General features: G+C 39.9%; 1 protein-coding gene across 1 annotated transcript in view; it reads right to left on the bottom strand.

The window, feature by feature from the left end:
• Positions 1-13,683, bottom strand: part of OIT3 (oncoprotein induced transcript 3) — a 27,134-nt gene that overhangs the window by 6,290 nt on the left and 7,161 nt on the right. The window contains exons 4-7 of the mRNA XM_049646192.1: positions 8,968-9,090; positions 4,846-4,968; positions 2,969-3,129; positions 662-1,077 (exon numbers count right to left, since the gene is read on the bottom strand). Of these exons, the coding sequence (XP_049502149.1) occupies positions 662-1,077; positions 2,969-3,129; positions 4,846-4,968; positions 8,968-9,090 (823 nt within the window). The remainder of the gene's footprint in view (positions 1-661; positions 1,078-2,968; positions 3,130-4,845; positions 4,969-8,967; positions 9,091-13,683) is intronic.

Genomic DNA, 13,683 nt, shown 5'->3' with positions numbered 1-13,683 from the left:
TTCTTCTTCTTCTTCTTCTTCTTCTTCTTCTTCTTCTTCTTCTTCTTTTTTAAGTTTATTTATTTATTTTGAGAGAGAGAGAGAGAGAGAGCACACACACACAAGCAGGCTCTGTGCTGTCAACACAGAGCTCGATGCAGGGCTTGAACTCACAAATCATGAGATCATGACCTGAGCCAAAACCAAGAGTCGCCCCTCGCTACCAAGCTTCTTAAAAGAGAAGTCTACAAGGGGTGCCTGTAGTCTACAGGGATGATTCTTGCTCCTTTATCTCTAGTCCTGACCTTGTTCCAAGGTCTGATATACATTTCCAACTGCCCACTGAACTTCTCTTCCCATATATCCTACAGGCATTTACAATTCAATAGCATTACTTGGAATTATCATATTCAATATTTCACCTCAAACCTGCTTTTCTACTTATAGCCCTCCATCTTGGCTAATGGCATCTAGTCAGTCAGCTGAGCTAGACCCCTTGGAGTCATTTTTGACTCTCTGCTCCCTCACCAGTTTTTACCTCCAGTATGACAATGAGTGGCTTCTGAACCAATCAAGAACTCATAAGAGTGCCATGTTGTTTTAGGAAATGACCGAGTAGGCTTGTGCACTTAGAAGGTGGATGTGAACTGGGGGTAGTAAATGGTGTAAGCAGCATAATTACCCATCCTGGATGAGGTAGTACTTCAGGATCTCGTCGATCTTGGAGGTGGGGGTGGCAAAGCAGCTCTCCACTAGGCTTTCTAAGCCATTCACGTGCACGACAGGCTCAATGCCAAAGTAGAGGGAGTCTCGAAGCTTGAGGGTGGGCAAAGCTTCCCGGTAAGGCTCTTCAAACTCATTGTCCTTGAAGATCTCCAGAGTGAATGGGAAGATTCCATGACTGCGGCCCATGATTTCCAGTGGGGTATTTCGAAGGTTAGGAACGTAGCCTTCCGAAATGGTGTACAGGCGTGGAAACTCGCAGGTCACTGGGATCAGCAGTTTGCTGGTTCGGATGATGATGTCCCCGCTGCTCCCTGGGGTCTGCTTGGGTAGACCTGTCACAAGGTTGCTTGCCACGATCTTGTCATTTACCACCTGAGCCGGGCCAGGGCCAGGAGAAGAAAAGATTTTATGTTTATTTCTAAGGAGTTCCCCATCCCCACCTCCCAAACCCTGCCCCACTCCTGACTGTAACATTCTCTCAACTTCTATTTACATCAAAACACATAAAAGATTTGGTTGCTGAAGACTGGAACTGTTTTTTTTTTTTAATCACTTCTTTTTAGCAAGATGTTCTGACTGTTAAGAATTTTATATACTACTTCATGGTCAACCCACGCATTCCTTTGGAGTATTACTCATAAAACCTGAACTATGCAGAATCAGCAAATTCAAAGCTCTGGTGTTTTAGGAAGGAATGGCTTCTATTTTTTTTTTTTCCCGGACTCCTAGACCTGCTGATCAGGCTTCGGCCTGACCTTGTGCTGAACTCATCCACAGGCAGAACTTCAGCTATCACATTTATGCAGATGACTTTCAGTTCTTTGTCTCCAGCCTTGTCTGCTCTCCCGGGTGCCAGCAAATCCAACACACCACGGGGGCCTTTCTACTTAATCATCTACAGATACAATAAACACAATTTGCCTAAAGTGGGACCACCTTCTCCTGAGATACCACCCCCATGTCTCACTCTAAGTTCAATTGGCTCTCTGATTTCTCTCAGTCGAATTCAGCAAATAAATATTTATTTAATCAGATGGTCATGAGAATCTCTGCCCTGATCTCCTGGATCCAGGTCCCCTTTTCTCTATCCATTTCTCATGCTTCTGATCTCACCACAACAGTGCCTGCAACCCCCCTCTATGGTATAGAGCCCAAATGTCTCACCCTCGCACACAAGGCAGATCTTTGGAAGCAGTCTCGCACCCGCACCCCCACCCTACCCTGTCTACTTTTCTAGTTTCCTTTTCCAATATGAATTCCTTGCCAGTCAGTCTGAACTGCCCATTCACTCAGCATAAGCCTTAAATATTCCCATCTCTGAGACTTGCTCACTTGTTTCTCATCTGAAATGCCCTCTCCTCTCTGTATAAGCCACACACATGCTTCTACTCCAGTTCAAGTCCCATTTGTCTTGACATCCCCAATGTTTGTCCCTTTCTAGACTGCTATAGCACCTGTCATCTGTATCACTGTTTCTTTCTTTCTTTTTTAATTTATTTTTGAGAGAGAAAGAGAGGGAGAGAGCATGCATGAGTGGGGGAGGGGCAGAGAGAGAGAGGGAGAGAGAGAATCCCAAACAGGCTCTTCACTGTCAGCACAGAGCCCGATGTGGGGCTCCATCCCAGAAACCATGACATCATGATCCGAGCTGAAATCCAGAGTTGGACACTTAACTGACTGAGCCTCCCGGGCGCCCCTCACTGTTTCTTATTTATATTGTGTGTGTGTGTGTGTGTGTGTGTGTGTGTGTGTGTGTGATCTCAATACTACTGTGTATGTTCTCAAAAGTTAGGAATCTTATTTCATATATCCCTCAGACTCCAATGCAGATTCTTGGACAAAAATACAAACCTTGAACCTCTGTCTAGTTTACAACTCGAACTCATTTGTTACCTCATAAATGAACTTTCATCTGTGTCATTTGCTTTCTTCAAGTAAAATAATTGGTCAGAGGAGATGTGACCAGTCTCCCAGTGCTGGTGCTGAGGCACTCGGGAAAATGTCTGTACACATTGGAGAGACAGGACTATTTAAGAACACAAAGAGCAGAACTCTTCTTACCTCTCTGTGCTCACAGTGCCAGGACCACAGCAGATGCCCAATAATATATGTGTTAAATGAACGGCATATGATTCTTTGAGCTCTATTATTTAATGTGGAACTATTTCATCTATAACACAAGCCACGCTGCATACCTCGGTCAACTACCTCCCAAATAACTGGCTTTTGGTTATTCCCCAAGCGTCCTCCAGGAAGAACCTACATTGACCACTGTGCCACACGTCTTGAGGGAGAAGAGGATGTTGACGTGGGTGCCGTTGGACACTCCTCGGCAGGAGGTGTTGGTCAGGAAGAGCTCCAGACCGCCAACCAGGTCCCTGGGGATGCTCACTTCAATGGTATTTGACCTGCACAACACGGGGACTGCGGCAGAAAGGGGGCTACTGTTAGAACTGGGAAATTTGAATTGGGAGAAGGGTAAGGACGGTGTCTAGGGGAAATAATTTTAACCTCACACAATTTAAGCTTTTTGTTTTATCCTTAAGAAAATCTATGAGGCTCAAAACAAGTTGGTGAATAAAACCAGGACTCCTAACTCCCAGGGTTGTGGTCTAATAATGATCCTCAAATAATTGTTCCCCGAATGAGGAAATATTGTGTTTGAGTTTCAATTCAACATTTATTTCAAAGTGTGGATAGCATAGTTCCATGAACTGAAACACCTAAAGGATTAACTTTTAGCACAAACACAATTTATTGGCAATACAGAAAAAGTACTGCTTTGATGTAGGCTTAAATTACATAACAGTACTGCTCTGACTTTACCATTAATTATGTCTCATAAAACAGAGGTAATAAAAACAACGTTAGTGCACTTGGGAAAGAGTTCCAAATTGTCCTTGCATTGTTCAGTAAACCATAAATGCTGACTATAAATTCCGCTTTAACTTAATATGAAAAAGATTGCTTTTCTTTAGTGTTCCTGTGTTCAGTTTTCCAGACTCTACAAATACCCGAAAAGAAATACTTATGGGTACTGTCAGAAAATATGTGAGGACAACATCAATATGGGAGGATATATCATAACAATAACACAGTATAAGGAAATCAGAGATAGGTGCTCATTAAATATTTGCTATGTGAATGAGTTAATATTCTGGACATAAATAACTAGATTTCCAGAAAATAGTTCTCAGAGAATTGTTGATGCTCATATTGTAATTGTAGGGAGACGAATCAGCTCCCTAGGGCTCTCAACTTAGTTTCACCACCCAATTATCTGTTAGAAAAGAGAGGAACTGCATCAGTGTCTTAGACTTCAAAATTAACTATTAGTTATACTGCTAATAATAGAAATTAGAGAAAAAAATCAGAAGTAAAAAGCAAAGGAAACTGTATGGACCATCAATCCCATTTCTGGGTATTTATCCAAAAGAACTGAAAATAGGATCTCAAAGAGATATTTGCACACTCATGATCATAGCAGCATTATTTGCAATATCTAAAATGTAGAAGTAAATCAAGTGTCCATCAATGGATGAGCCCCTAAACAAAATGTAGTATATAAATACGGCAGAATGTTATTCAGCTTTATGAAGAAAGGAAATCCTGTCATATGCCACATGGATGAACTTTGTGCTAAATGAAATGCTAAGTGAAATAAGTCAATCACAAAAGATACATAGTCACATGAGGTGTCTAAAGTAGTCAAACTTCATAGAAATAGAAAATATAATAGTGGTTGCCAGGGCAGGGGGTGGGGAAGGAGGAATGGGGGGAATTATTGTTTAATGGGTATTGAGTTTTAGTTTTGCAAGATAAAAACATTCTGGAAATCTGTTGCACAGCAATGTGAATATACTTACCACTACCGAACTATACATTTGAAATTGGTTTAGATGGTCAATTTTCTGCTGTATTTTTTTTTGTACCAGAATTTTTTAAAAAGCAAAAGAAAATGAACTTTTTGGTACTGCTGTTTAGAGAGCTTCTCTTTTGAATGATCCCAGAGTAAAGATGCAGAGATATACACTGTCAAAAGATCTGGTGCTCTACAAGATGGGAATATTAACACACTTGAATGAAGAAGGCAGGGAGATTCACGGGGGAGAGCCGAGGTTGAGCGCATCCATGTACTACCTTGGCATGTGTGGTTATCCTCAGACAGCACCAAGCCCCGGGGACATTCACACTGATAGCCCTTCTCAGACACAAGGCAAAGATGGCTGCAGCCACCATTGTTATTGTGGCATCCTTCAATGTCTGCAATAAAACCAAAAGAAAAGGGAGTGATCTTGCAGGCCTCTTTCCCAAGAATTCTGTTCTTGGGCTGGCACTTGGCATCAGGGAATATATTTGACTCATTGCAGTATCACTGGGGTCTAACCCAGTCACTGAGTCATGTAGGGAAGTCCACACAAAAAATGTTTATTAAGTGTTATAGCTAGAAAGAGCAATCTTAGGACATCTAAAGCTCTAACCTCTTAAGCTGGTCATTTTGTAGAATGACCTTCAATCTGGATTTGTCTGTTTTTCTCATGGTTATATGACAGTTTTGGAGAGGAAGACCCAAAAGTCATTTCTTAGTTGCTGTAATCCACCCATTTTGAAATTTTATAGCATATGACTGATATAAAAGGGACTGACAGAATATAAATTCAACTAGACTAGAGAGACGTATCCATTATTGCCAATTGGTTGGATTGCCAGACCCTCTCCTCAAATCTCTAGGAACAATAGCACTGGGATACGTGCCTTGGGCTGATAGCACACTTATAAAACTGAGGGCCAGGGGCGCCTGGGTGGCTCAGTTGGTTAAGTGTCCGATTTCACCTCAGGTCATGATCTCACCGTTTGTGAGTTTGAGCCCCGCGTCGGGCTCTGTGCTGACAGCTCAGAGCCTGGAGCCTGTTTCAGACTCTGTGTCTCCCTCTCTCTCTCTGACCCTCCCCCATTCATGCTCTGTCTCTCTCTGTCTCAAAAGTAAATAAACGTTAAAAAAAATTAAAAAAAAAAAAAAAAAAAACAAAAAAAACGAGGCCTGGATGACACACTCTCACATACTCTTTGTGACATTCCTCTCTTGAGGTGTTTTTTTAAAGTTTCCTTTAAAAAGCTTTGCATTTTGGGGTGCCTGGGTGGCTCCTTCGGTTAAGCATCCGACTTCGGCTCAGGTCATGATCTCGCGGTTTGTGAGTTTGAGCCCCGCGTCGGGCTCTGTGCTGACAGCTCAGAGCCTGGAGCCTGCTTCGGATTCTGTGTCTCCCTCTCTCTCTGCCCCTCCCCTGCTCATGCTCTGTCTCTCTCTGCCTCAAAAATAAATAAAACATGTAAAAAAAAAAAAGCTTTGCATTTTCTTTCTCTTTCTCCTTCTCCTCTATTTCCTTCTTCCTTTTCCTCCTCCTCCTTCCTCTTCCTTCTCTTCCTCTTCCTCTTCTTCTTTTTTAGTAGGCTTCATGCCCAGCATGGAGCCCAACATGGGCTTTAACTCACAACCTTGAGATCAAGACCTGAGCTGAGATCCAGAGTCAGACACTTCACCACCTGAGCCACCCAGGTGCCCAGAAAGTTTTGCATTTTCAAAAAGCATACTCAACCAAATGAACAAGAAAAAAATATTCAATTGAAAACTGAAGAAACTACCACACGATTTCATAGTTAGTTGGGAAAATTAATGACCTTTGTGGGCTCTAGACATTGTGAGGGGTCATCAAATTCCGGCATAAGTTTTACTGGGACACAGTCACGCTCATTCATTTACCAATTGTCTGAGTGCTTTCTCACTACAGGGCAGACTTGAGTAGTTTCAACAGATTCCATACGATCCCCAGAGCCTAAAATACCTACTATTTGGTCTACACAGAAGTTTGCTGCCCCTGTTCTAGGGGTAAGATAAGTAAAGGGAATGCTTTCAAAGCATCTCAGATGCTCAAAGAAAGATGGAAACTGATTTCCAGTTATAGTTATAATTCTCAGTTCAATAACAGTTTAAAAAAATTAGTTCCTTGGAACATTAGTAAATTAACCTGGGATCAACCGATTTTTGTGAAACATACAAAGAATACAAATTTGCAGTGAATTAATCCTTGCAAAACTTAGGAAGTATTAGGCTATTACCTGTTTACAAATCTGGATACTTAAAAAGGATAAAAGTACTACTATTGGTTTTTGAAAGAGCTGAAAATGATATAGAACAATGTAGAAGGCAGCATAAAAATATACTAGAAAATGTTAAATCAACATTAATGGGATTTTTTTTCTAAAAATGATCTTCCTTAAGTCAATTTAATTTCTCTGGGTCTCGATTTCAATATTTATAAAAGGAAAGGGTTGGACTAAATGTTCACTCAGGCTATTTGTAGGTCTAAAACTGCAAAGCACAAAATAAGTTGAAATTCTAAGTTGGCATAAAGGGTTTAAGTCTCTTATGAGGATATTCCAAATGTTTGGATACATCTGGCAGGTGGGATTGTGGGTCATTTTAGTTACCTTTCATTTATTCCTCTGTATTTATTTTCTTCTATGAACATAATTTTCATAATAAACAAAACAATAAAAATTACATAAAATTAAAAAGAGGCTTTTATTTTAAAAAAGAACATATAATTATTTAATGACTAAAGAAACAAATATGTTTGGACTATCAATAAAACTTAAGCGTTTCAAATATGCATCTTAATGCTAAAGTATACCTGATATATAAATTTTGTCTTCTCTTAAGATACTTTCAATCATGATTATTAGGTTTTAAAATTTATGAAGATTAACACTAATACTGCCAATAAAATGCTTGCAAATAGTTACAAATGTTCCTCATGGAACATTTCATTAATATTTCAATATGCAAAGATTATTACATAAAATAATTAAGATTTAAAGAAGATTCAGGACATTATCCTTACTCAATAAAATTTAAAGTACATTTAGTCTTGTTATAAGTGACAGTAGTTTAATATTCTGGTTAATGGTCCCTCGGTTATTAATGCAAACTTTGTTGCATGGAACAAAATGTAGGAACTAGGCATAATTTTTCCTTTCGGGATATTATTTTATTATGTTGAATATTACCAGAATAAAGTGAACTCTTATAAGCAGTGTTGTACCACAAATTCGATTTAGCCTCACAGACAAATCATAGGTCCTCTGTAAATAATAATTAAGCCACTGATCTCTTCATATAATCTGCAAAGAGGGTTTTTCTTTTTTTTCTTTTGGTCCCTCAACTCCCAATGGTATGCGATTCAGACTCAGTAAAGTGGAAGGGATGACATTTTAGTTGTGATAATTTACAAGGGCAAAGGTGTCTTAGAGAAAGAACATTACCTAAGTTTCATATCATTGTGAGAGTACACAACTGCCATTTCAACTATTTGACATACATTACAAATTCTTTTTTATTACTTAATCATATAAAATGTACACAGCATTTCTGCTATTAACAATAGAAAATTTTAGTTATCTTCCCCACAGTGTATTAATCTCCAGTAAATGCAAAGCATAGAGGGGGAAAAAAAAAATGCCTACATGTGAACCAGGTTCCCAAACTTCAAGATGGTAAGACTCACCTAATGGAACTTGGTAAAAACACAAACCCTAAGGCCCATCTCGCCCCCCTGAACCAAGGTTCCAGGAGAGAGGACTGGCAAGGGCCAGGTTTGAAAGCACCCGGGTGATTCTCCTCAGCAGGAATGTTTGAGAAACCCTGCTATAACCATCTCTATTATCTTCCTACTCCAACTATGCTCCTCTGTAGCAGAGGCGTCACCTAGAAGTTATTTAGAAATGGATTACCTTTGCCTGGCCCCAGATCTACTGAATCACCGTCTGCATTTTAACAAGATCCCAGGTGATTTATGGGCACATTAAAGTTTAAGAAATGCATAATACCCTATTTTTTCCCCCAAATTAAATGCGGCCCTTGGGGCACCTGGCTGGCTCAGTTGGTAGAGCCTGTGCCTCTTGACCTTGGGGTTGTAAGTTACAGCCGCACGCTGAGGGTAGAATTTACTTAAAAAGAAAAAAAAAAAGTGGCCCTCTGCCTCTTGCAAAATACAACTGCCTTTATCTTGAAGATGAACTCAAAACCGAATTCTGCCTGCAACATGACAGTCCCCAATGACGGTGAACCCCTTTTGTCATTTCTTTACATAGCCCAACCTTGACTCTCTCCTAATGCTGGACAATTTCATGAACATCAATCAAAGAGTAAGCCAATGATTTAGTCTGGGATCTTGATCTGAATCCCTTCTTACCCATTCTCACCTTCACACGTCTTGCCATCACTTCTTAGCACACGGCCAACCCCACAGTCACAGCGATACGAATTTTTCAGATTTACACAGATCTCACTGCAGCCACCATTGTTTTGCTCACATTCATTTTCATCTGTAGAAGAGAAACCACCCTGTTTACACACTGCTGAGCAGCTCAATCTTTTCTCAAGCCCCTTAGCAGAGTCTTCTCATCTTTTCAGAGCCTGTCGATACACCAATCCTTTGCTGTAATCCTCAAAATCACTTCCATTAATCTGATCTCCTAAACCAGGTTATTTACCCATCTGCCCTCTGCTAGAACAGAAGGCACTTAGTTGTTGGCCAATTAATTCCCTTCTAAGAGCAAAACTGGGGAAATGAAGTTTCTTTTGTTACCTGGCCTCACCTATTTGTTTGTATTGGTGAATCTCACTTTTTCCAGTGAGTTCCTGAAGTTTAACTAAATAAATACAGACTTACAAATCAAACTGTGTTTTAAATACATCAGAGGAACTTGCAGTGCAGAAATGAATAGCTGATAGAAATTATGTGTGAGGCCATCTTCTGTTATAATATGAACAACTGCCCTTGAAGTCTATTTTGAATATTGGAATATTCCTATTCGGTACTTAAGCAATGACTGTTAACCTTTTTAAGAATCTGATAAAGGATAAGTACTCTTGCTATAAAAAAAAAAATGCACAGCTGCTTGCTATAAAAAATGCAAATGTCACTTCCCGTACTTCTACAAAGAAAGAGAAGCTTGGGAGATACATGTATCATGGCTTGGAGTTGGGGATAGGGGTTTGGGATTTGAACACCCACAGGGTGACAGATGGCATGGCCTTGGGCTCAGGAGAGGAGGTGAGCTGCAAATGAAACCCTGCTTAAATCCAGGACCCCAGAAAACATATCCTCACAATGAAAGGGGGAGTAGAAGAACTTTGCCCTGAGGCCCACGGACACAGTAAGCAAGCTCTTTCTGAGGCCTCGGGGAGAGAAAAATCCTTCATAAACAACACAAACCCCAAGTCAGGCTTTGCTATGGTTGAAGTATGAACTTATAATTCCCATGGAAAATGGGGATCTTAGAGCTGAGAAATTGGTATAAAATTTGGCCTGGACTGGCGCAACTTCTGTTGTGCATGACAGAAGCATTTGAAAAACTGCTCTGTAGTCAAACTTCCACAAACCAGGCAGTCAGAGGGGAGTTCCACAGAAACACAATTTCAACAGGTGGTGGTTTGCCACAAAACGCATGAGGAAATGATCCACGATGAGAATGACTTGGCAAGATAACAAATGGAAGGCTCTGAACTGGAGATAACAGAATAATCCAGAAAAATCTGTAATGCAATGATCTAAAAAATTACTAAACAGATAAAAGAAAGGAGAGTAACCAAGATAAAAGAAGTATACAAAAAGACAAAGTAGAATTGAAACCAAACAAATGCACAGAACTTGTAGAAATGAAAAATGTAGTGCATAAGATTAGACTCTTCACTGGGGCCACTACTGCCTGGCCAGTGGATGGTTACAAGTGCCAGCTGCTTTCCTGGATGTGGCCATACTCTGTCCCAAGCCTGGACAGCTTACCTCGAGACTAATTTTTTTCTTTTTCTTTTTTTCTTTTTTTATGCAAGACAGTAATACACTTCTGATTTAAACCATTGGTATTTGGGAGTTTACTGTCACGGCCTTAGATGCTCTCTGCCCCAGCAATTCTACTTTTATGAGTATACTCTAGAGAAAATCTCACACATGGAGTAAGGTATCATTTTTATGTTAATTTTAAGAACAAAAACAATGGGGGCGCCTGGGTGGCTCAGTCGGTTAAGCGGCCGACTTCGGCTCAGGCCGTGATTTCGCGGTCTGTGAGTTCGAGCCCCGCGTCGGGCTCTGTGCTGACAGCTCAGAGCCTGGAGCCTGTTTCAGATTCTGTGTCTCCTTCTCTCTGACCCTCCCCTGTTCATGCTCTGTCTCTCCCTGTCTCAAAAATGAATAAACGTTAAAAAAATTTTTTTTAATTAAAAAAAAATTTAAAAAAAGAACAAAAACAATGTTATATATTGTTATGGGTACATACATAAATAATAAAAGCATAAAAACAGGGACCAGAAGAACACACACTAGTTTCAAAACAGTGATTACTCCCAGAGGGTGAAAAAGGGAAGTGAAAAAGGAGATGGAGTGAGATGACTTCATTTGTATCTATAAAATTTCATTAAAAAGAAAAAGGGGGCAGCTGGGTGGCTTAGTGGGTTAAGCATCTGACTCTTGATTTTGGCTCTGGTCATCATATCACAGTTTGAAGGTTTCAGCCAGGCATGGGGATCTGCACTGACAGCATGGAGCCTGCTTGGGATTCTCTCTCTCTCTCTCTCTCTCTCTCTCTCTTTCTGTCCTTACTCTGCTCTTGTGCACTCTCTCTCTCTCAAAATGAATACACATCAAAAAAAAAAGATTTACTTTAAAAAAAATTCTTATTTATTTTTGAGACAGAGAGACAGAGAGAAAGAGAGACAGAGCATGAATTGGGTAGGGGCAGAGAGAGAGAGAGACAGAATCTGAAGCAGCTCCAGGCTCCAAGCTGTCAGCACAGGGCCTGATGCGGGGCTTGAATTCACAAGCTGAGAGATCATGACCTGAGCTGAAGTTGGATGCTTAGCTGACTGAGCCACCCAGGTGCCCCACAAAAGATTTACTTTAAAAAAAAAAAAAGAAAAATGGAAGAAAAAATGAACTATAGTTAAATCTGGGTACATGAATTATATTATTTTATCATTCTGGCCAATAATCCTGTTGTATTATTTTCTTTTACACTTTTCTTGGACTAAAAAATTAACATAATTTAAAATAATAATTAAAATTATATTATATATATTTTTTTAAATAAAGGAAAACTTACATTAACACAAAACTTTGCCTTTAATTTCAGGGAATTCATGACAGACTTCGAATAGGAACTGAGGTGATTTCCCTACACACTGCTAGGCAAAGATGTCCAACATAAATTGCTAACCAAGAGATGTGTACAATATGCAGCCTTTGGTGTAAAAAAAGGGCAGTAAATAAACATACATATTTACATTTTTTATATCTGCCTGAAGAAATCTTGGGAGCATACATCAGAAAATATTACAAGAGTTTACCTGAGATGGGGTTGGAGAAGGGACAAATGGGACAAATGGAGGACAGAGAGCTAGACATTTCATTGTATACCATTCAAGCTGTTCAATTTGGGACCCATCTAATTATCTTATCTATTCAAATGTTATATTAAAACAAAAGCTGAGGGGCGCCTGGGTGGCTCAGTCAGCTGGTGCTGACAGCTCAGAGCTGGGGGCCTGCTTCAGATTCTGTGTCTCCCTCTCTCTCTGCCTCTCCCCTGTTTGCACTCTCTCTCTCTCTCTCTCTCACTCTCTCTCTCTCTCTCTCTCTCTCTCTAAAAAAAAAACAAAAAAAAAAAAAAAAAGCTGAGTAATGAAACAAAGACTGTCTTAAAATGAAGCCAAATATTTCCCAAGCACATCGTGTGTGTGTGTGTGTGTGTGTGTGTGTGTGTGTGTGTGTGTGTGTGATGGAGAGGGGGTTAGGGAAGGAAGTTAGGGAAGATTACGGGAACAATCATCTCCTATATCCCAAACCTTTTAGCATTAAATCACACAAAGTCCATCATGCAAGATCCCTAAGAGCTGGCACAGGAGGGCATAAACATACTCCATGGGGTTGTCAGTGGGGTTCATTAAGGAGGCTGAAGAACATAAACTTTTCTACAATAAGAATCTTTTTATATTCCTCTCAACTTAATCCCTGTTCCATTTGACCTCTTACTGTCCTTGAAAAGGCAGGTGTGGGCCAGTGTTCCCTTTCTCTCTGGGTGTGTTTTAAGTGTTTATTTATTTTTGAGAGAGAGAGACAGAGAGAGAGAGAGAGAGAGAGAGAGAGAGAGAGAGATCATGAGCAGGGGAGGGGCAGAGAGAGAGGGAGACAGAGAGAATCCTATGCAGGCTCCACACTCTCATTGAAAAGCCAGACGCAGGGCTCGAACCCATGAACCATGAGATCAGGGCCTGAGCTGAAATCAAGAGTTGGTGACTTAACCAACTGAGCCACCCAGTTGTCCCTGGATGTGTTTTAAACCTATTTGAGTCTGAATACCTTAATGGGAAACTAATGTTATGAGTCATAACATTAATGGGAAAAGATATGATCTTCAGTCTTGGGTTTTTTAACTCTATTTTGTTCCAGTTACAGACAAAAACTGAGTGTAAGTAGACAACTCTAGATTTCCTAGAAAATTATCTGACTCCCATTTCTTGCTACTCAGAGAAACCAAAATTATGTTAGTGCAGCTGTAGGAGTGTGTTCTTAGATAATCCTAGAGCAAAGCCATCTGACAGAAATACAAAGCAAGCCACATAAGTAATTTAACACTTTCTAGCAGTCACATTAAAAAAATTCTAAGAACACGTTTCATTTAATCCAATATGTCTAAAATATTTCCTCTAAATATAAAATCAATATTAAAATTATTGAGATATTTAAAAAATTTTTTTGAATGAATCTAGTGTGTATTTTATACTTACAGCATATCTCAATTTGGATGCTAAATTTCCCTTTCCTTTCCTTTCCTTTCCTTTCCTTTCCTCTTCTTTTTTAGTAGGCTATATGCTGCTTTTCCTTTCCTTTCCTTTCCTTTCCTTTCCTTTCCTTTCCTTTCCTT

Source organism: Panthera uncia, chromosome D2, assembly GCF_023721935.1.
Source record: "Panthera uncia isolate 11264 chromosome D2, Puncia_PCG_1.0, whole genome shotgun sequence".
NCBI classification, from domain to species: Eukaryota; Metazoa; Chordata; class Mammalia; order Carnivora; family Felidae; genus Panthera; species Panthera uncia.
Note: the sequence above shows the minus strand (reverse complement) of the source record. Positions and strands in the feature narration are given on the sequence as shown.